This window comes from Odocoileus virginianus, chromosome 6 (genome assembly GCF_023699985.2).
Source record: "Odocoileus virginianus isolate 20LAN1187 ecotype Illinois chromosome 6, Ovbor_1.2, whole genome shotgun sequence".
Classification (NCBI taxonomy): Eukaryota; Metazoa; Chordata; class Mammalia; order Artiodactyla; family Cervidae; genus Odocoileus; species Odocoileus virginianus.
Genome location: NC_069679.1, coordinates 39,497,998 through 39,522,885, shown reverse-complemented (window position 1 = coordinate 39,522,885; position 24,888 = coordinate 39,497,998). Strand labels below are relative to the sequence as shown.

Here is a 24,888-nt window from a genome sequence, read left to right as displayed (position 1 = left end):
TTTTCATTACTTTTCATTGAGCTTTCATCTCAATTTCATTACTCTCTTCACATAAATTACCTTATGTGAAGGGCTGGAGCATGGTATGACCCTTAAATTAAGAAAGTGCTGAGTTCACCAAATATATGAGTCCCACAAGTATGTTAGACCAATTTGTTGCTTTTGGATGATTTTGTGGGTAATTAAGTTCTACCTGGGGGCATAAGTACAATTTCAATGTCGAGTCAAGGTACTTACCAAATTAAACAAGGAGTTTATATGCTTACACCAAATGCGTCATCCACAACACCACAGTATGACGATGCTCTAAGACTTACAAAATAACTTAGTTTACAGTACTGTCAACACAATTTAACAGAAAATGTGAAAATACACCACATCTAACTAGGTCAAACACCTGATAGGAAAGTATTTTGGTAAAGTGCCCACATTGAAAGCAGTTAAAAAAAGCAGCCCTGTTTTCTAAAGAGAAGAAGTGACAGTGAGTAACTCGTCACATTCTCTAAATATTACACTGCACTCACACAAATTCATAAGAGTGATATCCTGGACACACAGCTTATTTCACATTAGTGAACAAACCTAACATTTTTATGAAGTTTTGACTTTTGGCCAGAAGATATAATGTCCAAAATATACACATATATACACAAACCCCAGTTCTTAACCTCTTTAAAGTCTCTAATTCTAGAAATGGCTTTTTGATTTGTCTTTAAAAAAAAAGTGTGCAATATACTTGTATTTGTGTCTGAATTAAGAAACAATAAATGTTAAGTGAGAAAAATGTTCAGAATAGTACTACTCTACTTAGATTATGTACATGACCTTTGAGTATTCATGAGAACCAGTTTAACTGTCCCTCACTTTATGAGCATATTTTCTAAGTGACCCAGGAAGTATATTTAACCATTTACAAAAACAAAACTTCTAACATGCACTTTAAAAAATCATGGTCTTATTTACCTGCATATTTGTCCACAAGAAAGGTATACATTAAAAAATATTGCTCAAAAACATAAAAATATATATTATCTCTTTCCTTTTTCCATTTAGGCATATAAATATTTTACTGAAGAAAATGCATCATTTAACAAACAAATGCAAAAACTGCTTTATATAAAGTGTGGTTCTCTGCTATTTAGTAATATAAAATATAAAATGATTACAATATAATTAGCTAGTAAAGAACTAAATTCAAGAGATCTGCAAACCAATACAGCAGTGAACAGTCCCTTATACAAAAGTCCATTAAGAAAAAGTCAAGTCAATTTTGTAACAGGTTACATAAAAATCAGGAACAATAAATGCATTATAAATGCAAAAACCACTGCTTCATCAGCACATTCTTCAGTTGTGTTTGGACTAGATGCCAAACTTACTGTTCATTTTTCGGTTCATCTTGTTTTCCATTAAGCTCTTGATCAACTCTGTTTAATGAAAAATAATACAGATAATAAGTTAGCAGCAAATGATCAATTTTCTTTTTAAAAATAATGACTAATTTTACCATAGATTATTATTCTGTTAAAAACAAAGCTTTGCAAAGAAGCAGACATAGTAAAAAGGTTACCAAACATTCTCCCAACCAGGAAAAGATAACTTTTAAAGGCAAGAGGACACTGGCAAGAATGTGACTGCTGCTGCTGTTTTTTTTTCTAAAGAGTATAAGATACTTCATATACAAATACACATAAATTTTATTAGAAGTTCAAATTACAACAGGCATATGAAGATGTTGAACTGTAACATGGCTGGGGCAGAGAGCTAAGTGATCTGAGTGGCAGGAAAAATAACTTGTCAAAAACTATTTTGTTAACTGATATATTTAAATGCCACAACTGTCACCAACTGATCAATTTGTATTTTTAAGTTCAGTGATCAAAGTACATCTTTATGGATGCCGTAATTATTCTTCAGAATTTTACTGGTACACTAAGAATTTGAATGCTTTTCATTTATCTTGATAGTAAGAAGTCACAGAGTTTAATAATCAGGAATATCTAGATGTAGATTAAAAATTAGTAATTAAGAGAAAACAGACAACCCTTCACAGATAATGTACAGCAATTTATAATTATTATATTTGTTTATTTTTATTTGTAGTACTTTGAATCACTGATGGAGTGGAGTTTAAAACATCTTGGTATGATATATGAAGATACTTTTCACACTTGTTTCCATTACTATGATCAAAGCCTTGGCCTGTGGTAAAGCCAAATTAGCAACATTTAAAAATATTAGTTATACTGGTATCAAAAGTTTGAAAGGTACATATTCTTGATAAGGCATGCAATATATACATCAATCTTTTCAACATATGAAATATCAGTATGAACTAATTTCATAATTGCTTTATTTTAAAAACTCTTTTCAAACATTTTAATAGTCAACATCTATCTGGCTACACTTACACTGAGTTGTTTGAAACCAACATCTAAAACTGCTACATTTAAGCACACTCAGCTTTGAATCTTCTTATCACCAGTACTCATTATAGAGATTTTACCTTGAGTAAGTTCCCCACAGGTAGCTTCTGTTAATTTGATATTAAAAACATGCCCTTCTATTTTTAAACTTGAATGTTGCCATTTTCAAGCTGACAAGGATTATTTTTGAAGGCTAAAGAAAATTTGTACAAAAACTAAGAAGTGCCTGAAAGATATATGTAATGATTCTATTTAAGGTTAGATAAAACAAAAGTTTTTAAAAAAATTCAAGATAAAAATAATATTTGTAAGTTTCAAACAATACACTTAAATAAAAAGTACAATTCCACTTTTTTTCTGGTGCCCAAGTTATTTAACTAAGAATTTTGTAAAAAGATACAACACAGCAGATTTCATCCACAAAGGCAATTCATTTTGAAATCTACAAAGCAGCTGGCTTCAAAATATTCTATAATTATAGACTACATTTCAGTCAGTTGTCTGGCAAGTGCACACCAATGCCTTGAGAGGAGTGAGAAATGAGCAAGATCTAAAATCATTGTTCTTATCTCTATCTTAAAATGTTTAGCTGTAAAGTGTCATACAGAAATGTAAAGCTATGATTTGATCACGTGGTCAACTGAATTCTTGCTCACCAACAGAGCCAAAATGTGTTTGAAGTTAAATATGAAGTTAAGAATATTCCAGCTTTAATTCCTCACAGTGGTCCAAATAATAAATAAATCTCTCGCCTTAACTCTTATGAAAGATTGTATTAATCTGTTTTGCTGATTTAATTGTCACAATTTTAAAAATCCATTAAAAGTCAGATCTAAATCCTGTACTTTTCTAAATTACTATATAAAATAGTACTGATTTATACCCTCGCCTTTCATCTTCTATGCTAACATATTAACAGATGACAGTTTGTTATGCTCAAAGCAGAAGTATTCAAAATTAAAGATGGAAAGCAGAGTGTTTAACTATCAAATGGTACATTGAACTTTTAGGTATTTTATCACATGGAGAATTTGACTAGTTAGCAGGCCATTGTTTAAGCATACAAGGAAATCAATGTTGGTTAGCCAAAGAATATCTGCATTGTAAATATAATTATCAACCCCAGGGGGGAAATCTGATATATTAAAAAAGCACATAAATATTTCTTTTTTTTTTTTTTTTTAAAGCACATAAATATTTCAAAAGCACAAACTGGTATGGTGTTATAAGTAATTGGTTTATCAAAGAGCATTCTTAGGAATTTACCATCTGTTATTTATACCAAAAGGAGGAAGGAGATGTGGTCTTTATTTTCTAACTGGCATTATTAAGTGGCCTTTATTTTCTAACCGGTCTTTATTTTCTACGTAGAGAGAATCCAAGCCACACTCAGCAGCAGGAACTTTGGATTGGCTCCATATTTGGATCCTGGAGTATATTTATATTTACAAATGCTGTTATCTTTGTCTACAAGCTAACCAACCAATAAGGAAGAGTTAGTCTGTGCAATGCAAATGGACTAGTCTAGATGCAACCCAGTCAAGGTGTGCATATACCTTTTCTTTTTCTTTTTTAACTTTTCTTCTTCATACCTTGGTAGGGAAGAGTTATTTTAGTAAATATATATGTTACGAAGATGAACAAAAACTAAAAAAAAAAGCTCTAACAACAAACTCAAGTTTGTAGGTAAACTCAAAAATATTTAATACACTATATAGAATAAAGTCAGAACTGACATAAGAAATGTGGCGTTGATATATTCAACAAACTAAAACCTCAGGTTATTAGAACAAAGAAATATTTTTCTATATTATAGCACTGTGATACTCAAGTATTTATGTTAACAGCCTTCTGCTAAGTCCTTCTAGAAGTTAGATAAGTAAATTTGGTAAATAGAACAAATTACAGCCACTGAAAAGTATCAAGGTTAGGCTGATATAAATATATTTTATTTCCCTAGTAATATGATTATTCGATGCCATAATGAGCTTACTTAAATTTGAAGAGCAGCATGTTCAGGTGTGGAGAATGTGCTTTAGTATTGACCAATCAAGAATCATCTCTTAGACTGTCACTAGTATTTAAAAATATAAATGAACCAAACCAGAAACAATTTCTCCTACTTCAACTGATAGCCCAAAGAAAATGGTGACTTAAAAGGAAGGTGTTCACAGATGTACAGAACAGACTTTTGGACTCTGTGGGAGAAGGCAAGGGTGGGATGTTTCAAGAGAACAGCATCGAAACATGTATATTATCTAGGGTGAAACAGATCACCAGCTCAGGTTGGATGCATGAGACAAGTGCTCGGGCCTAGTGCACTGGGAAGACCCAGAGGGATCGGGTAGAGAGGGAGGTGGGAGGGGGGATCGGGTTGGGGAATACATGTAACTCCATGGCTGATTCATGTCAATGTATGACAAAAACCACTACAATATTGTAAAGTAATTAGCCTCCAACTAATAAAAATAAATGGAAAAAAAAAAAAAGGAAGGTGTTCAAAAGTGTCTTCTTCCCCCTTTGTTATAAAAAAAAGAGCAGTTACAAAATATTTATAATATATGAAGGGAGAAAGAATAGGTACCAAAATATTTACCTTGTATATAAAAATATAAAGATCCAAATACAATGAGATAAATAAAACACAACATACTGTTTTATGCATTCTGGTATTCCAACATATTCCATGGGGACAAGCTCTGCTAGTTCTGCCAAATTAAAGACGTATCTAATTTTTTGGCTGAATTTTGAGCTATGGAAAAAAATAAAGATAAATACCTTAATATTTCTGACCAATAGAATTGACAAAACATTCATACAAAGAGTTTGTAGGGTTTTTTTTGAGTTAACGGCTCTCAGAAAATTACCTAATAAATGGTCTTGTAATAGCCAGAAGTGTTCTTATAAACCAAGAGGGATGTACAATGATTAGAGATTTTAGGTTTTTCCGTAACCTGGAGTTAAAAAAAAAAAAAGAAAGAAAATTGAAAAAGCTCTACAAATTCTAATGCTAGAAGAAAAGCTAAGTCATCAATAAGTTTGTGCAAGTCTATACAAAAGCTGTCATTTAGATGTATTACTAAAGACAACAAAAGATAAACAAAACAAACAAAAAGCACTCCTAAATTGAAATGGTCCTTCCCACTGCCATGAAATTAATTCTACTTCATTCATATTTATTTTTACAGTGTAGCCTATTATTAAATGTCTCCTAGTATACAACTTGTCTTCAGGACTCTGTCAGTCAGAGGTAGAGGTCAATGATGAATATAAAAGTAAGCTCTTTTCATTTCTCAGGAATGGAGGGAAAACTCTTACTGATTTCTTCAACAACATGAAAGGCACTGGGCAGGCAGAAAGATGAGAGGGGAAATCACCTAGGGAACAGGCAACATGAATCAGATCTAATGTATTCTTATGGAGTCTAAATGGAGAAGGAAATGGCAACCCACCCCAGTATTCTTGCCTGGAGAATCTCATGGACAGAGGAGCCTGGTGGGCTACAGCCCATGGGGTCGTAGGAATCTGACACGACTTAGCGACTAAACCACCACCACCAACACCAAGTCTAAAATTCTGATTAAAAGTTAAATGCACACCAAGGAAACCAGAACTGAAAGAGACATGTGTACCCCAATGTTCATCACAGCACTGTTTATAATAGCCAGGACATGGAAGCAACCTAGATGCCCATCAGCAGATGAATGGATAAGAAAGCTATGGTACATATACACAATGGAATATTACTCAGGCATTAAAAAGAATACATTTGAATCAGTTCTAATGAGATGGATGAAACTGGAGCCCATCATACAGAGTGAAGTAAGCCAGAAAGATAAACACCAATACAGTATACTAACGCATATATATGGAATTTAGAAAGATGGTAACGATAACCCTGTATGCAAGACAGAAAAAGAGAAACAGATGTATAGAACAGACTTTTGGACTCTATGGGAGAAGGCGATGGTGGGATGATCTGAGAGAACAGCATTGAAACATGTATATTATCAAGTGTGAAACAGATCTCCAGTCCAGGTTGGATGCACTGGGATGACCCAGAGGGATGGGATGGGGAGGGAGGTGGGAAGGGGGTTCAGGATGGGGAACACGTGTAAATCCATGGCTGATTCATGTCAATGTATGGCAAAAAACAGTACAATATTATAAAGTAATTAGCCTCCAACTAATAAAAATAAATGAAAAAAAAGTTAAATGCATTATCCTAGACAACTTAAAATGATGAAATAAAAACTGCGGTTTTATTGTTACAGTTTACACTTATCATAATCACTAAACATTAAAAAATTACATGAACCAGCCAATGTCATGTTCATGTATGAAGAGAAACCTATTCATAGACCTCAGTTGATTAAACTATTCTGAATTAGCTGTGGTCAAATCAAACCAAAGAGAGGATCAAAATACCTTCTATTAGCATGGATGACTCTCAGAGGAATACAATTCTAGAGCTCACTCCAAAGAAAGATTACAGATAAATAAGCATCATAAATAACAAAATATAGTAAGCACTAAGTGCTCAGTCGTGGCCGATTCTTTATGACCCCATGGACTGTAGCCCACCAGTCTCCTCTGTCCATTGGAATTTTCCAGATGAGAAACTGGAGTGGGTTGCCATTTCCTTCTTCAACTAAGCACTATAAATGAAGCAAAAGCCAGAATGCAATAAAACAGGAAATGTACTGAATTCCCCATCCTTTCCCAAAATATAAATTATAGGAAAATGTCTGATGTGGTACAAAAGAGAAATAAAGAGCAATTTTGTAAGTCTGAAAATAGAAACTTGCTATGAAATTAGTAAATGCAATTTATGAAGTAGATACATGGTGCCTATAGGTGGTAACAGAAAATAAACTTTAAACTAATTAAGGACATTATAAAATTTATTCAGACTAGCTTTTAACTTGTATTTACAATACCTTCTATCAATTTGTTGATAGCATTTCCTGAGCCATCCCAGACTGGGCATTTTTCTTCGAGTTGTTGCACCATTTAAATATACTATCATGTAGTTTTCCGCTACTAACAGCTCCAAAGTGCCAATAACATACCTATAAAAATAAAGTCTTAAACACTACTATGCAGAACCAAACCAGGTTTATCCAAATAACACAATTCCCTTCCCTCTCCTTCACTGAAAGCAAAAATTCAAAACTCTATTAGTTAATATTATTACTAAAGAAAAAAAAACTTCTTTCTTTCAGAAATACACATTGAAACACTTATAGATGATAAATACTTGAGGGATTTGCTTCAAAATTATATCATGAGGGAAGTACTTATGGGAATAATGTATAAACTGCTAATTGTGGAAGTGGGTGATAGTTAGAGAAAGATTTAATAAATACTTCTCCCTACCCTTGCATATGTTTGAAATTTCCCACAATAAAGCACTTATTGTGTTCTCAAATGTAAAATACAGAAGTTGGAACAAATAATCTGTAATATCCCTTCCAGTTTTAAAACAACAATTCTTCTGTTGAGTTGGAATAGTTTCATAATGCCAAATAACAGATTTAAGGAACCAGAACCAGGATATTTACAATTTTTACCTAGCTAAATAAAGTTCACTTTCTTAAACTAGAGATCTGATTTACTCAATTCTTTCCAAATATTGTGATGATCTACTTACTTAAAGAGATTGTCCATCAGGTATCTATAGTTAGGTTGACCACTTTCAGGCATAAAACAGACAGCAAACACAACAATGGCATTTAATCCATCTCCATAATACCCTGAAAAAGAAACCAGCATTATTATACTCTGAAGACTTTTCAGGGGATATCATATATAATTGATAAATTATAGTGATTTATGTTCCACACATTTCTGAATCAAAAAGTGTATTTTTTGCTGTCATTGGTCTGACCTTGTATAGTCTTACAAAGATCTTTAAATCTTCTCTTCTCAAAAACAATAAAATTTGACGAGGAAATGGTGGCCATATAAACCAGAAATCCACTTAAATTAGCATACTCAGAAGGCTAGCCCTACCTGGTGCACTGGGAAGACCCAGAGGGATCGGGTGGAGAGGGAGGTGGGAGTTGGGACTGGGATGGGGAGTACATGTAAATCCATGGCTAAGTCATATCAATGTATAACAAAAACTACTGTAATGATGTAAAGTAATTAGCCTCCAACTAATAAAAATTAAAAAAAAAAAAAAAAAAGAAGGCTAGCCCTATTTTATCAAGTAGACAGAATAATATAATCCAAGAATGTACATCTGCAATAAAACATTCTTATGCAACTTTTACAGTGTCTGCTTTTTAAAAAATAGTTTTACATTCAATGATATCTAGCATTTTGTAGCTTTTAGGGTCTTACAAAGTAAGAAAAGATTATATCTCTGATGTAAGACTAAGCGAAGAAAAACAGCACTAAGATATGTTTTAATTATAATCTCTAAAATGTAAATGTTTTAATTATAACAGGTATTAAGCTGTAACCAACAATGAGTGTTTCTGCTTGAACTTTCATCCCTATTGTTTGCAAGCATGCACTGAAAAGATTGGACACTTCATTAGAATCTTCACTACCTTTCTTAACCCCTTAGTCACAAAACACACTGCAGTAACTCAGTAGGACAAAATGGCCCAAATTACCATTTTGTCTTAAATAAAGTGCTATGTCTCAAAAATATTAGGTTTAAACCATGAGGCAGGTCTCACAACTTGCTTCCAATGAATGATCTGAATTAATACACTATCTGTGGACTTCCTGATCCATATTATCCTGTTTTCTTCACTGAGTAAGACTAAATTAGGCAGAATAATGCAACTGCAAACATTCAAGAGATTTGTTTTCAAATGAATGAAGACCACAGAAATAAGACGATGTGAAAAAATCAATCTGCTTGACCTATGTGGCACCTTGTCCTGCATTAGGAGGAATTCAGGTTATATGACACGATCCACAGAGTAACATTCTGGTGCTATGTGACTATGTTAACTTCTACATACAGGACAGTCAGAATGATAGAAATTATAGCTGTACTTCATAGCTTTTCCTATTTGACTTGTAAATTTCTTAAGGAACCAAGCCTTATATTTGTATATTCCAGAAATACACAAAGCAGGTGTTCCATAAAAATATGGAATGAATTCTCTACATTGTAGAAAAGCTAAGTGATTTGTTCACAGTTTTAAGGTATATTAAGAATCATATTTTAAAGGGCCAGGTTCTATTTATAAGCACAAAAGACTTGTACAACAATGTTCACGGCAGTTTTAATCAGAATAGCTCAGACTGGAAAAAATCTCACATGGTCCATCAAAATAGAGATGGATAAACAAATCAGCAGTAACAGGGAATGAACTGCAGATACATGCAACAACAAGGATAAATGTCAAAATCATTATGCGGAGTGAAAGTAGATGAGTGTAAACTGTGATTCCAGTTGCATGAAATTTTGTAACAGGCAAAACTAACCATGGGGTAGGCATTAGAATAGTGGTTACTGCAGAGAGGGTATTCATTGAGAGGGAGTACCAGAGAATTTTCTGGGGCAATGAAAATGTTCTGTCTGTCTAGGGGGGTGTAGATTATATGAGTATATATGGTTATACAGGCATTTGTCAAAACTCAGTGAATCATACACTTAAGATTAGAGCATTTCTAGTGAAACAAGAAAAATAAATACTCTATATCACTTGTATCTAAAGTATCTAAACTCTTAGGAACAGAGATTAGAATGGCAATTACCAGAGACAGGATAAAGGGGAAATAAGAGTCACAGTACAAACTTCCAGTCAGAAGATGAGAAATTTCCGGGGGCTAACGTCCCACACGGTGACAACGGCTGACAGAGCTAACAACATCTATTATGTACTTAGAAGCTGCTAGAAGGGTAGTCTAGGCCTTAAATGTTCCCACCACAAATAAGAACTGGTGATTATGTGATGTGATGCAAGTGGTAGCAAATGCTATGGTGGCAATCATTCCCAATACAGAATGCCATCAAATCAACACATTTTATACCTTAAACTTATATACGATGTTATATGTCAGTTTTATCTCAATGGATATGGGAAATAAAAAAAGGAATTTGCAAATACTGCAAAAAGAAATCAAAGGATTAGAGTATTTTACTCCATATAAATTATAAGTGGATAAAAAGAGGAGAGTGTTGAGTCCTAGTTTAAGGGTGTTTAGGGATAAGGGTGGAGGGAGATAGTTTTCATTGTATACTGTTATACTTTTGGAACTTATATATGTGTACATTAACAATTTTTAAATGTTTTCTTCTTTTACTTCAAACCTGCTACATTTCTAAAAGGACACAATGTTTATTATACTTTCAAAATTATGTTAGTATCTCAAAGGAAAGATTCTCTAAGCATTCAGATTATCTGATAGTGTATTAAAAAATCTGAAAGATCTTTGGTAACTCTTACCTCCATGGCTGATAACTTTCTTATAGGGTTCAATTGCTTTCATATCAACCCTGTGGTCCTGTTCTCCGATTCTGAACATACGCCAGCGTCGTCCATCGTCTTTCTCCTCCGCTGCTGTATATTCAGTAATTGAGCCTTTCCTAATAATTTCAGTAGTCTTGGGTTTTGGAAGATCATCTGTCAAAATAAAAGATTTTTGAATCACAGATTGTTACTTACACAATAAAAATCAAATTACATGTTAACCACTTTACTATCTAATTAGACTGTTCAGAGAATATTTTTTATTATACCTTCCATGGAATTTTTTTTTAACTTTTTATTTTATATTGGGATATAATTGAGTAACAATGTTGTGAAAGTTTCATATGTACAGCAAAGTGATTCAGTTATACATATACATGTATCTTTTTTCAAATTCTCTTCCCATTTAGGTTGTTACATAATATTGAGTAGAGTTCCCTGTTTGTGGAATTTTAAATATTTCTTCCATAATACAGGAAAAGGCTTACTCTTGATATAAGGCCATTTTATTTTTGGAAATCATAGTTCTTTAACTTTTTTTGTATTGCTTAATTGACAGAGGACCTAATCGCAGTACAACGTACATCTACAATTTGCAGATTCTGTTGACAACACTGTCCTTGACAGATAGTTACCACTATATTAACTAAAGCAACTCTCTGGGGGCCAGTGTTTATTGTTGTTGTTGAACACACAAATCATTCCCCAAACATTATAATAGCAGATAGAAAGTGGTTAACAAGTCAACAGTTACTTCTCATTTGATCAGTTTCATAAAGCAGAAAATTATTTGATAATATTCCAAAGTTACATGCAAAAGTCTATTTTAAATTGATATTAGCCAAAGCACAAGCACCAGTGATTAGGTATAATTTATATTTTAAGGTTGCATTTTAGCTGATTTTTCATGATGTAATGATTTTCAAAATTTTAGTATCACAGTCCTTACCAAAAGATGGGGGAAGGGGAAACCTACTGTATGTTAGTTGTTTGTTTCCAAGACAAAGCTGTTAACGGAAAATATCCTTCCAGGAAATGACTACAGCAGCATTAAAGAAAGAAGAGACAAAACACATAGGCAGAAAACTATTTCAGTATCTTTACAAAATATTGTTTATTACTGGATTGCTTATTGAACCAGTAAAATGGGGAAGAAAAAAGAACAAAAGATAAAGTACATTAAGAATCTTAACTCTTTACTGCAGATAACATACCTAGTGCTAAACACTGCCTGGAAGCAAAAGTCACTTAAAAGATGAAATATGCATATATAAATTATTCCCAACTACAAAGATACAAGACAGCAATTATCTAACTAAAGGAAGCATGCAAAGCAAAACACATGGCAATCCCTTTCAATTCCAAGTAGCTAATGATAACAAATATAAGAGTGGAGTCAAGGAGACTACATTAGTTCAAGTTGGTCATTTACAAAGTGCAGCACTATCAGATGAACCCACTAAAAAAAAAAAAACCCTCAAAAAAACACCTCAAAACCATCCCTATAGAACTCTCTCTGCAAATTCTTAACTATTTTTAAGAATTCCCTAAAATATGTTTTTCAGAGCTTTCCCTCTTAGTTGATCGACTGAATAAAAGAACACGCTGTAATTATCAAGCAGTATTTGGAAGCAAAACGGAAAAACAACTTTACAGCACTGGGCAATTAAAAAAAATAAAGCCACATGTAATCTACTGGAAACAGTTTGGAAAGCCATAATATTCAACATTAGACAATTTTTATATCTTTACAACCTATACATGAACTTTAGAACTGATAGCATCTTATTTCAGTAAAATCCCTTAGTCACTGATTTTAGTAGGTTTCATGATGAAGTGAAAATGCCACTGTGCCTATACATGAGCACAAACATTCATTAATAAAGGTCAGGTAAAATCAATGAAACACCTACCTTCCCACTCAAATTCATTACTGTCCTCTGATGGCGTATCTAAGTCATCTAGGTCAATCTCCCCACTTTCATCCAAATCGTCTGACAGCACAGAGCCATCACTAGGATCCAGAGTTAGGCTAATGTCAGGAGCCATTAGTTTCTTTCTCACTTTATTGCCATTAACTTCTAGTGAGCCTGGAATGGGTTAAAAAGAAAAATCAAAGATATATTTAGAAAAAATGCTTAGATGCATAAATCGAATAAGGGAACTTTAATCACTTTATTCTTGAGAAAATAACATTCATTAAACAATTCCAAAGCCCTCACTTACAAACTTTAGACTTTGATCGCTACTGCTTGTATATCACAGCAAGCTGACACATCCCAGCAAGGATATGCCTCTTTAAATAACAGAAGCAGAACTTACAGTCACTATTTACTACTAAAAATCATCTTGCCTCTCTCCTTCATGATCAAAATTTCTAAAACCCAAGGGTATGTTTTTGCAAAGTATTCCAAAGCATTCCAAAAATGCTTTCCTCAACAGTCAACTTATCCTTTGGCACCCTATGATGGAACAAAAACTGAGTATATTTTATATCTTGACAAAGTGTGTTAAAAAGAAATACCACAGATAAAAGTCTATTTCTAAGTGTCAAGTTCTTACCAGGCTGACTCTCTGGTCCAGTTACAGCTAATATATCTGCTTCAATACTATCATCTTCTGGTAAAGGTCTAAAACACACAGACATAATTTTTAACCCAGAAATTAAAAAATAAATCTTTTGACATTCAAAGATCTATTAAAATAGCTTATAGAAACAATTATATGAGAAACTAAATAAAGCAATGTTTCTTAAGGAGTAATTTACAAACTACTGTTAAAGAAAATTTTCAAACTGTCTCAATTGATTTACATATCTATATAAGTAACACATAAAAGTAGGTATATATTCCCTATGTAACAGCTCTTAAATACAACTACAAAACAAATTTTAAAAAATCATTACTTTACAAAATGAATATACTTCAAATGCATGAATTTAATGGGATGTACAATACAATGTATGATGAAGCTAAACTGTCACAATGGAACTATGAAAATGATGATTATATGTTTCTGAGCTCAGCATTTCTATATTATGATTATCATTCTGTGCTATGCAATGCCTCAGTACTCTCACCAGCTGTTCCTATTCCAACTGCTAAGTAATCTTCTTATGCACTGAGATGGTCTTCTGACCAAAATGGCATGGAAGTATCCCTTAAATATATGGTCTGCCTTTGCTCTTTTTATCGGTGCCAACAGAATTGTAAACACAAACACAAATGTGTCAAGGTAGCTCACCAGATACTATAGAAAGCTTTCCTTGTCTAACTTTATAAGTTTTGTCTTAAAATAAAAGCATACAGTAATTCCTACAGGCTTCTAAAGACCATCTTCCTCTAGAAACCCTGACGACTCTATTACTAGTACTAAATGAACATTTTGCAACACTGGGTTTCTTGAAGAAGTACAATCAATATTCATTTATTAAGTGACACCTCAGAAAAGAAGTAGTGAAGTTCCGTTTTGAATTTGTTTTCATTTAAAAACATTGCTCACATTGGAAAATCTTCATCTTGCCATTCTTCCTTAAGTTCTACACCTTCCATCCTCAGTCTGGACTCAATGTCAACTACAAACTCCCGAAAATCGAGAGTGCCAAAATCCTGTTAAAAAAAAAGAGAGAAAGAAAAAATTTCATAGGCTTATTTTCCATATTATCTGTCGAAAAGATGCAATAATCTTATATTTGAGTTCACACTTCCACCCTGGTCAAGAAATAAATTTAGTGGGTTGCAACTACTACTTTCCATTCCCCTGCCCCGGCCCCAAGAATCAGAAAAGAGTCAGAGTATATATATTCTAATAATCACCATTTGTAATAAGGGTGCTGTGCAGTGAAGTATTTATTATATATGTATACATACATGTGTGTGTCCAGGACATGATTTACAATTTATTAGGTACTGTGAATTATGGAAAAGCAATTTTGGGGCTGAGGGGCACAAATAATAGAAGTAAATAAATATACTCTCTATTCTAGACCCATAATCAAATTTTCTGTTCTTTGTAGAGAGGTTAATTCTGGAAATTGAACACTAGTAACTAGCATTTATACTCTTAATTCAGCACAGCCCAAGTGGTGTGCTGTCTCTTATATCTACTTCACCATAGTTCCAATGCCACAATTTCTGAGCCACTTAAAGAGGGCTATTCAGTACCTGTTCAGTAAATGAATTATGCCATATTTTTATTTGTTTCATATCTATACCAAGATTTTCTCATGTAGTTTAGCATGAGTTTTCAGACAATGATCTTAGTGAATATTTCTATTCATACAACTACATGTTTTACCTCAGTTTAAAAATGACAGATCTAGAGTTTGGCAAGGTTGATGGAATATGAAAGACAGCTTTAAATATATTTAAGAAATCATTAAGATCAACTGTTATCAGTATAACAAAAACTGTGGTAAGTTGAGGGGCAAGAGGTATAAACGAATATCTGGGTTCTCTTACTTTAGAGTAAGTCAATAGGTGACTAAACTTAACTTTAAAAAATGAAGTAACTCCTGAGAAATCTGTATACAGGTCAGGAAGCAACAGTTAGAACTGGACATGGAACAACAGACTGGTTCCAAATTGGGAAAGGAGTAAGTCAAGACTGTATACTGTCACCTTGCTTATTTAACGTATATGCAGAGTACATCATGTGAAATGCCGGGCTGGATGCAGCACAAGCCAGAATCAAGACTGCAGGGAGGAATATCAATAACCTCAGATATGCAGATGACACCACCCTTATGGCAGAAAGTGAAGAAGAACCAAGAGCCTCTTGATGAAAGTGAAAGAGGAGAGTGAAAAAGTTGGCTTAAAACGCAACATTCAAGAAACTAAGATCATGGCATCCAGTCCCATCACTTCATGGCAAACAGATGGAGAAACAATGGAAACAGTGACAGACTTTATTTTCTTGGGCTCCAAAATCACTGCAGATGGTGACTGCAGCCATGAAATTAAAAGACTCTTGCTCCCTACAAGAAAAGCTATGACCAACTTGGATAGCATATTAAAAAGCAGAGACATTACTTTGCCAACAAAGGTCCATCCAGTCAAAGCTATGGTTTTTCCAGTAGTCATGTATGGATGTGAAAGATGGACCATAAAGAAAGCTGAATGCTGAAGAATTGACGCTTTTGAACTGTGGTGTTGCAGAAGACTTGAGAAGTCCCTTGGACAGCAAGGAGATCAAACCAGTCAACTGTAAAGGAAATCAGTCCTGCTTATTCATTGGAAGGACTGATGCTGAAGCTGAAACTTCAATACTTTGGCCACCTGATGTAATAACTGACTCACTGGAAAAGATCCTGATGCTGGGAAAGATTGAAGGCAGAAGGAGAAGGGGATAACAAAGGATAAGATGGTTGGATGGCATCACCGACTTGATGGACATGAATTTAAGCAAGCTCTGGAGTTGGTGATGGACAGGGAAGCCTGGTATGCTATAGTCCATGGGGTTGCAAAGAGTCAGACACAAGTGAGTGACTGAACTGAACACATACATCTCAAGAGATAGAAAGTATTACTAGTTATCACTAGAAGTTTTAAAACAGAGGTAAAAGTGATTGACACCAGTGGAAGAAGAAGGAAGGTGGGATGGGGAGAATGAGGCTTTTCACAGTGAATCCTTCTAAATTATTTAACTTTTAAAACCATGTATGTGTAGCCATTGGTCATGTTTAATGGTTGCCTATCTGCTGTGTCATTATAACATTCCAAACATACACAAAGCTGTACCAAAAAACCATTATGTTCCAGAACAACAATAACAAAATTACACAGAAGTTTTCTCAAGTGTTAGATTTCACACAATAAACTAAATTCTTATCTCTGGCAAGACTGGGAGGCTTTTTTCCCAGTTTGAATTCTTACTTAGGCTTAAGAGTTTCAAAAATCTTCAAAAGGTTTACATTTTTGAGGAGCCACTTGCGAACAGAAAAAAAGCAAATGCTGTCTTTTCTTCACCAACATATTTGCTGGGAAAAGTCAGTTAATTTATATGTAGGAGTAAGGCATTTTTAATTCTCTGGGAAAAACCTAAGCAATTTTGAGAGATGAATGGAAAACACACTTAAAATAGAATAACCTTGACTTATTTAAGCCTTTGTTATTCACTATAAAGTGGGCTAATTTTTTTTTATGGACTAATGTTTTATCCTAGATTTAATAACCAGAGAAGTTTCATTATTTAGTCTCGCATTTGTACTGAGTGTTGGAAAAATAACAGGACGTTCTCAGTATTTTTTCAAATACTTCACATACTCAAAAATATTTAATATTTCAAAAATATAAGCAGTGACTGGAAGTTGCTACCACTATGTTTGCAACATCTAGCACAGTGTCTGGCACATAATAAGCTTGTAAATATCAGTTAAATTTAAAATAAACATTTAACTGTATGGTGTAACACTGAATAATAAGCATTTGTTTTGCTCAACTTCAAGCTTATTTTTCTAATTAAACTACATAAATAGGCTTCCTGTTAAGTTTTACACCTCAATAAAGAGTAGTGAAAATATTTGGGGCAACTAACATAACTGTCCACTTCTGTTGGTAAAAATATTCCATGTTTGTAAGAGAAAATACACACCTTGTGCAATTCTAAAAGATGAACCATGTCTTTTTGCTATTTTACCACTTCAATAAGTCTATCACGTGAAAATACTACTTTATACACAGAGAACCAGAGTCTGTCAGCTCACTAAGCTGATTCATTCAATTTTTACTTTAGTATCATTGAGTCACATGATGTTAATATACCCCAGCAAGTGGACATGGATATTTAGTTTGGGAATAATTATTTAAGCTTGTTAAACAGGATCTAGAGGGAGAGAAAAATAGGTTCACTCTAAACCATTTCATCACAAATTTTAGAGGGAAAAATATTGATACACTAGGCAAAGTTTAAACTAGGTAAAGTTAAAAAGTCCTTGAAAAAGGATTGCTCTTAGAATCACATTATCAGCAGTTGTAAGAACAGGAAGCAAGAAAGGAGCAACATAAGCACAACTCTGAAGGAAATCAGGATATTGCTGACTCACAATATAAATAAATCAGAATGGGGAAGTAATAGTGTAAGATGCTAATTGTCAAAACAACCAAATGTAGCAGGAATAACTTGATTTCTCAACAAACTTGCGGTAGCGGTGGTACATCACGACTTATGCCAGTTATCAGTGGTGGTGATACAGATAAATTCAAAACGGTAGCTGACTTCAGTGAGCTGTGGTGGTCAATTCAACCAAGATGAAAATGGGGATTTCCTCATGCAGCCTAACAATATAAGTAAAAATTAAATATTACGATCATATTTAGAAACACCCAAATTATAACTTAAAATTTTACATGACAACTTCACTATTATGTAGTTTAATACAGATGGTGGAATAAGTGCTAGTACTCAACATGTACACTCAAATCAATTTTGTTCGGCAAAAGGAAATGGTTAGCCAAGTCTTTCACATCCCATTTAAACAAAAGGACTTTGTTTCAAATATTCATGTTCACATTTTCCTATGAAGCTGGCAACACTGGTAGCATATAGGAAAATACTTTTGGCCAGCCTGTATGTTCAGGAAGATCACCAATACACCTCTGTAAAGATCCTACATGTCTGCTCTCACTGTTTCCTTGAGAGCAGAGTCATGTAGGTTTTTAAGAATGAAATGACACAAAGATACTAATGCCTTAGAATGGCTATTATCAAAAAGACCAGAAATAGCAAGTAGTAGTGAGGGTGTGGAGAAAAGGAAATCCTTAGTGGGAATGTAAACTGGTGCAGCCATTATGGAAAACAGGAAGGAAGTTCCTCAAAAAATTAAAACCAGAATTCCGGTACAATCCAGCAATTTCACTTTTGAGTATTTATCGGAAGGCAATTAAAACACTAATTAGAAAACACGTGTGTACCCCTATGTTCATAGCAGCATTATTTACAATAGCCAAGGTATGCAAGTAACCTAAGTATTCACTGATGAATGAATGGACACACACACACACACAAGGAATATTATTCAATCATTTTAAAAAAATCTGCCACAACATGGGTAGACCTTGAGGGCATTATGTAACATAAGTAAAGAAAGTCTGAAAGAGAAACACAAACACATTATGATCTCACTTACCTGTGTGGAATCTTAAAAAGACAAAACAGAAAGATCAAAGCTTACAGACACAGAGAACATATTGGCAGTTGCCAGAGGTGGAGGGTGGAGAGTGGGTGAAATGGATGAAAGGGGTCAAAAGGTATAAACTTTTAGCTATAAAATAAGTTAGTTCTGGAAAGGTACATCATGGTGACTATAGTTAGTATCACTGTTATTAGATATATGAAAGTTGCTAAGACAGTAAATCTTCAAAGTTCTCATGATAAGAAAAAAAATTTTATAACTAAATATGGTGATGAATGTTAACTAGACTTATCATCTGTATTTGGCAATGCGTACAAATATCAAAATCATGATGTTGTATACCTAAAACTAAAAAAAGTTATCTGTCAATTACATACCTCAATTAAATGTGATACCCTATCAGAAATGTTAATACAAAATTCAAGAAAAATTACAATAGTGCTGTTTCTCACAATTGTGAAGATAAAACACAGGACAATTATGCCAACCATAAAAGGTACATTTATTATATTATCAGTATGCAGAACATACCGGAGAGCGCTGAGACCTTTAAGAATATTAAAGTCTAATAACTGAGATCTAATACTTTCTAGAGTCACAAATATTAGATGTAATATAAAAGCATAACTTTGGAATATTATTATCATCACATTATACTAGCACTCTGCTTTACAGAGTTTAAGCCTAAGACGACATCTTTGAATCCACAGTCAGCCAAGGTTAAATTATCTGATCCAGCTATACATGTAATATACTTCCTTTCTTAGGCGTCTTTTTCCATTGCTGCTCCTTCTGTGAGCATTACACCAGAAGAATGAACAGAACCACTTTCCAAAGAGTGCTTTTCCTGTTTACTGTTTGTATATCCATCTCATACATTCCAACCAAAAATCCTGTATCACATATAAAACACTGGGTTATTATCCCCATTTTAGCTTATATTTGAGGCAAATAACCACATCCTGGTTTCCAGGTTAGACCTAGACTGTTTCTAATACAGCATACTGTCTCCAGTTCACTGGCAACTTTCTACAGAATAAGGCTGTCAAGCTAGATTTGGCTAAACTTAGCTTCAAAGCTTCTGTAATGCCTAAAGACTACAGTAACACTAACTTATGATGATTGAATTCAAGTCCTATGTTTGCAGAAGACCTGTCATACTTCCTGTCTAAAACCAACAATATTAGGCTGCAACAGAGATTATGAAAATTAAAAATAGTGTGTGGAGAAAATATAAAATGATAAGGACTAAGAAGAAGATATGCAAGATCATCAAGAAAATGGTCTATAGGATAACTAGATACAGTAACTTCAGTTAAAATTCTGAGGAAACATCCATTTACAAATTGTAGAAATTCCTATACAATTTTAGATAAATACGTTTAATTTTAAAAATTAAGTAGTTAAGCATTAGGAAAAGTAGCCTAATTCTTTTTTAAAAAAGGTGAAGAAGGGGGGGAAAAAAGCAACATCAAAAATCAGTCACACATTTCATTAAATTATCTGGAAGGCGCTAAGACTACCTGGATGACTAAAGCCGTGCTCTCAAAGAGCTTGCCAGAGCGCAGCAGACCAAGGGGAAGTTTCAAATCGACGTAATAGACGCAAATAAATTTCTGATTTAATATGCGCTGGTCTAGCAGATCATCCGTGGCATCGGGTGCACCAGGGAAACCCACGGCACTTGTGCCAGCTATTTAAGTAAAAGATAGTGTCCATGCAGGAACTCAGCTTTTCACGTATCAAGGCCCATGACAAATGCCGCTTCCTTGTCTATTCCCCAAGGGTGTGGAGCACGTTAGACACCCAAGTTTCTTTGTTCTGTACCAGGACCGACGCTGGTGAGAAATAAGGGACTACCAGGGCCCAGTGACTGCACCCAGACCGGGAAGTGTGCAGGCGGCAGAGAAGAGGGCAGCTTCTCAGCCGAGCACAACCACCACAAATGGAAAAGGGCTGGGAGAAGGGGGGTTAGCAAGGGTGGCAAAAAGCAAAGAGAAGCCTGGCCAAGGGCGGGGGCCGAAGCGGGGCGGGGATCCGGGAAGCGCCTCCGGGCAGTTTCTAGGGCGCCTCCCATAACGGATAAAGCTCGGGGCTTCCTTTCTCGGACGGTCCCGGGTGGCGCCCTTCGGCTGTCTGCCCCCGAGGCCTGCTCTCAGCTCAGACCCGCCGGCCCCAGCCTTCCCGAGGGGCACTCACCCCGGAGGAAGCCTTGGCCTCCTCGTCTCCTTCGCCCCGCCAGGCCGGCGACGTGGGGCTGACGGCCAGGTCGCAGAAGGAAGCGCCGAGCGCAGCCCGCTCCTCTCGGACGGCAGCGAGACCCGGGCCCAGCCCGTGAGCCACAGCGGCAGCTACGGCGGCCGACCCGGATACAGAGAGCCGCTCCGAAGGAAGTGACAACAGCCGGAGCTTCTCCAGACCCCGCGGCCGGAGGAAGCCCAGGCAGAGGCGGGGCGTCTTCGTGAGGCCCTCCCCGCGCCCACACCCTCGGCGGCGGCGGGCGGGGCCGCGAAGGAGGAACCACCGCTCCCGCCGCTTTCTGCTTTCTCCCGCGGCTCGGCCAGGGGAGCTGTCAAGCGTTTCTGTTAGGTTGGCAATCGTTTACACATCTGCAGGAGCTTTCTCTTCCTGCGCTTGGCCACTGCCCTTGAGCCTCAAAAAACCATTTTTATATTCTTCATGTTGGCTTTCCTGATCATTATGATTTACACTAATAATAAAATGGATGCAAAAAGGGGAGGAAAAATAGTTGATGTCTCACTGGGGAAGTAAAACTCAGAAAAACCCTTAGTTTGGTATTATTCTTAAGTGAACAAGGCAAAGAAATACAGGAAAACAATAGAATTAGAAAGACTAGAGATCGCTTCCAGAAAATTAGAGATACAAAGGGAACATTTCATACAAAGATGGGCACAATAAAGGGCAAAAATGGCAAGGACCTAAGAGAAACAGAAGAGATGAAGAAGTGGTGGCAAGAATATACCGAAGAACTGTACCAAATAGTCCTAATGACCCAGATAACCACAATGGTATGATCACTCACCTAGAGCCAGACATCCTGGAGTGTGAACTCAAGTGGGCCTTCAGTTCAGTTCAGTTCAGTCGCTCAGTCGTGTCCGACTCTTTGCGACCCCATGAATTGCAGCATGCCAGGCCTCCCTGTCCATCACCAACTCCCGGAGTTTACTCAAACTCATGTCCATCGAGTCGGTGATGCCATCCAGCCATCTCATCCTCTGTCGTCCCCTTCTCCTCCCGCCCCCAAGCCCTCCCAGCATCAGGGTCTTTTCCAATGAGTCAACTCTTTGCATGAGGTGGCCAAAGTATTGGAGTTTCAGCTTCAGCATCAGTCTTTCCAGTGAACACCCAGGACTGATCTCCTTTAGGATGGACTGGTTGGATCTCCTTGCAGTCCAAGGGACTCTCAAGAGTCTTCTCCAACACCATAGTTAAAAGCATCAATTTTTCGGCGCTCAGCTTTCTTCACAGTCCAACTCTCACATCCATACATGACCACTGGAAAAACCAAGTGGGTCTTAGGAAGCATTATTACAACCAAAACTAATGGAGGTGATGGAATTCCAGCTGAGCTATTTCAAATCCTAAATGATGATGCTGTTAAAGTGCTTGCTACACTCAATATGCCAGCAAATTTGGAAAACTCAGCAGTGGCCACAAGACTGAAAAAGGTCAGTTTTCACTCCAATCCTGAAGAAGAGCAATGCCAAAGAATGTTCAAATCACCATACAATTGCGCTCATTTCACATGCTAGCAAAGTCATGCTCAAAATTCTTCAAACTAGGCCTCAATAGCCCGTGAACCAAGAACTTCCAGATGTACAAGATGGATTTAGAAAAGGCAGAGGAACCAGAGATCAAATTGCCAACATCCATTGGATCATAGAAAAAGCAAGAGAATTCCAGAAAAACATCTACTTCTGCTTCACTGGCTATGCTAAAGCCTTTGACTGTGTAGATCATAATAAACTGGAAAATTCTTAAAGAGATAGGAATACCAAACCATCTGACCTGCCTCTTGAGAAATCTGTATGCAGGTCAGGAAGCAACATTTAGAACTGGACATGGAACAACAGACTGGTTCAAAATTGAGAAAGGAGTATGTTAAGGCTGCATATTGTCACCCTGCTTATTTAACTTATATGCAGTGTACATCATGCAAAATATTGAGCTAGATGGCTCATAAGCTGGAATCAAGATTGTGGGGAGAAATATCAACAACCTTATATACCCAGATGATACCACCCTAATGGCAGAAAGCGAAGAGGAACTAAAAAGGCTCTTGATGAGGGTGAAAGAAGAGGTGAAAAAGCTGGCTTAAAACTCAGCATTCAAAAAGCTAAGATCATGGTATCCGATCCATAGATGGGGGAAAAAATGGAAACAGTGACAGCGAATTTTCCTGGGCTCCAAAATCACTGCAGATGGTGAGTGAAGCCATGAAATTAAAAGATGCTTACTCCTTGGAAGAAAAGCTATGACAAACCTAGACAGCATATTAAAAAGCAGAGACATCACTTTTCTGACAAAGGTCTGTATTCAAAGCCATGGTTTTTCCAGTAGTCATGTATGGATGTGAGAGTTGGACCATAAAGAAGAATGAGTGCTGAAGAATTGTGGTGCTGAAGAAGACTTTTGAGAGTTCCTGAAATAGCAAGATCAGACTAGTCAATCCTAAAGGAAATCAACTCTGAATATTCATTACAGGAACTGATGGTGAAGCTGAAGCTCCAATACTATGGCTACCTGATGCAAAGAGCTGACTCATTGGAAAAGATCCTGATACAGGGAAAGATTGAGGGCCAGAGGAGAAGGGAACAATAGAGAATGAGATGGTTGGATGGCATCATCGACTCAATGGACATGAATTTGAGCAAGTCCAGGAGTTGGTGATGGACAGGGAAGCCTGGCGTGCTGTACTCGATGGGGTTGCAAAAAGTCAGACATGACTTAGCAACTAAACAACAACAAACCTCAGAAAAATCCTTAGAGTTTGGTAAAATTGTCCTGGGCGAACAGCTTTATAACAGTGCTTCTCAAATTGTTACCAGAAAACTGGGTTCACCTCTTTGTGGGGATTGAGCCAAAAGATAACCAAGCTAAAGATCATGGGAAGGATTTCTTGCACCAAGCAAGGAGTATGCTAGGGAATCTTTCCCAAAATAGTGCCTTACAAACAGAGAAATATAGGAAGTTGTAAGTCAATATGCATGAAGGGGCTTGAGCAGACTATACTGCAACATAGAATTGGGGCAAAGTTTGACAGAGTCCAAGTTTTAGTTGACTGAAGTCATTTGATGGTGAGAAAAGGACAATATCATCATTTCTTAGGTTCCCATTGATCTGGTGGTTGAGTGTTCAGGTTAATTTTTACCACTGAAACAGAACTGGGAGTCTTTACAACTGTCTTTGCTATTGTTTCATCTTTTGCCAGATACCAGTCATTTGTCATTCTCTTTCTTTAAGATCCTTATTACTCATGGCAATGTATATATGTCAGTGCTACTTTCTTATTGACATATATACACCACCATGTGTGAAACAGGCAGCCAGTGGGAAGCTGCCAAGTAGCACAGGGAGCTCAGCTCTGTGCTTTGTGAACACCTAGGTGGATGGGTTAGGGGCGAGATGGGTGGTAGGGAGGCCCAACAGGGAAGGATGTATGTACACTTATGGCTGATGCATGTTGCTATATAGCAGAAATGAAAACATTGCAAAGCAATTATACTCCAATTAAAAAATAAATTTTAAAAAGTGATTTAAAAAACAAACAAAAATAATTTAAAACCAATAAAAAGAAAAAAGATCCTTATTACTGACAGCCATTTAAAGGCAAGCACTGTGGTCAGGGTTGGATCACAAAATGGCATTG

General features: G+C 35.9%; 1 protein-coding gene across 10 annotated transcripts in view; it reads right to left on the bottom strand.

Moving 5' to 3' along the window:
• BNIP2 (BCL2 interacting protein 2) overlaps positions 1-21,379 on the bottom strand; it is a 47,916-nt gene extending 26,537 nt beyond the window's left edge. Inside the window, exons 1-12 of one of the 10 annotated variants that reach the window (XM_070469204.1) lie at positions 21,198-21,379; positions 18,083-18,141; positions 14,369-14,475; positions 13,430-13,497; positions 12,781-12,957; positions 10,844-11,020; positions 8,080-8,182; positions 7,367-7,498; positions 5,294-5,380; positions 5,080-5,178; positions 3,983-4,018; positions 1,380-1,427 (exon numbers count right to left, since the gene is read on the bottom strand). In XM_070469204.1, coding sequence (XP_070325305.1) covers positions 1,380-1,427; positions 3,983-4,018; positions 5,080-5,178; positions 5,294-5,380; positions 7,367-7,498; positions 8,080-8,182; positions 10,844-11,020; positions 12,781-12,957; positions 13,430-13,497; positions 14,369-14,418 — 977 coding nt within the window. In that variant the 5' untranslated portion in view covers positions 14,419-14,475; positions 18,083-18,141; positions 21,198-21,379. The other 9 variants (XM_070469209.1, XM_070469208.1, XM_070469203.1 and 6 more) reach the window with 9 other exon arrangements.
• Between the last annotated feature and the right edge of the window lie 3,509 nt (positions 21,380-24,888).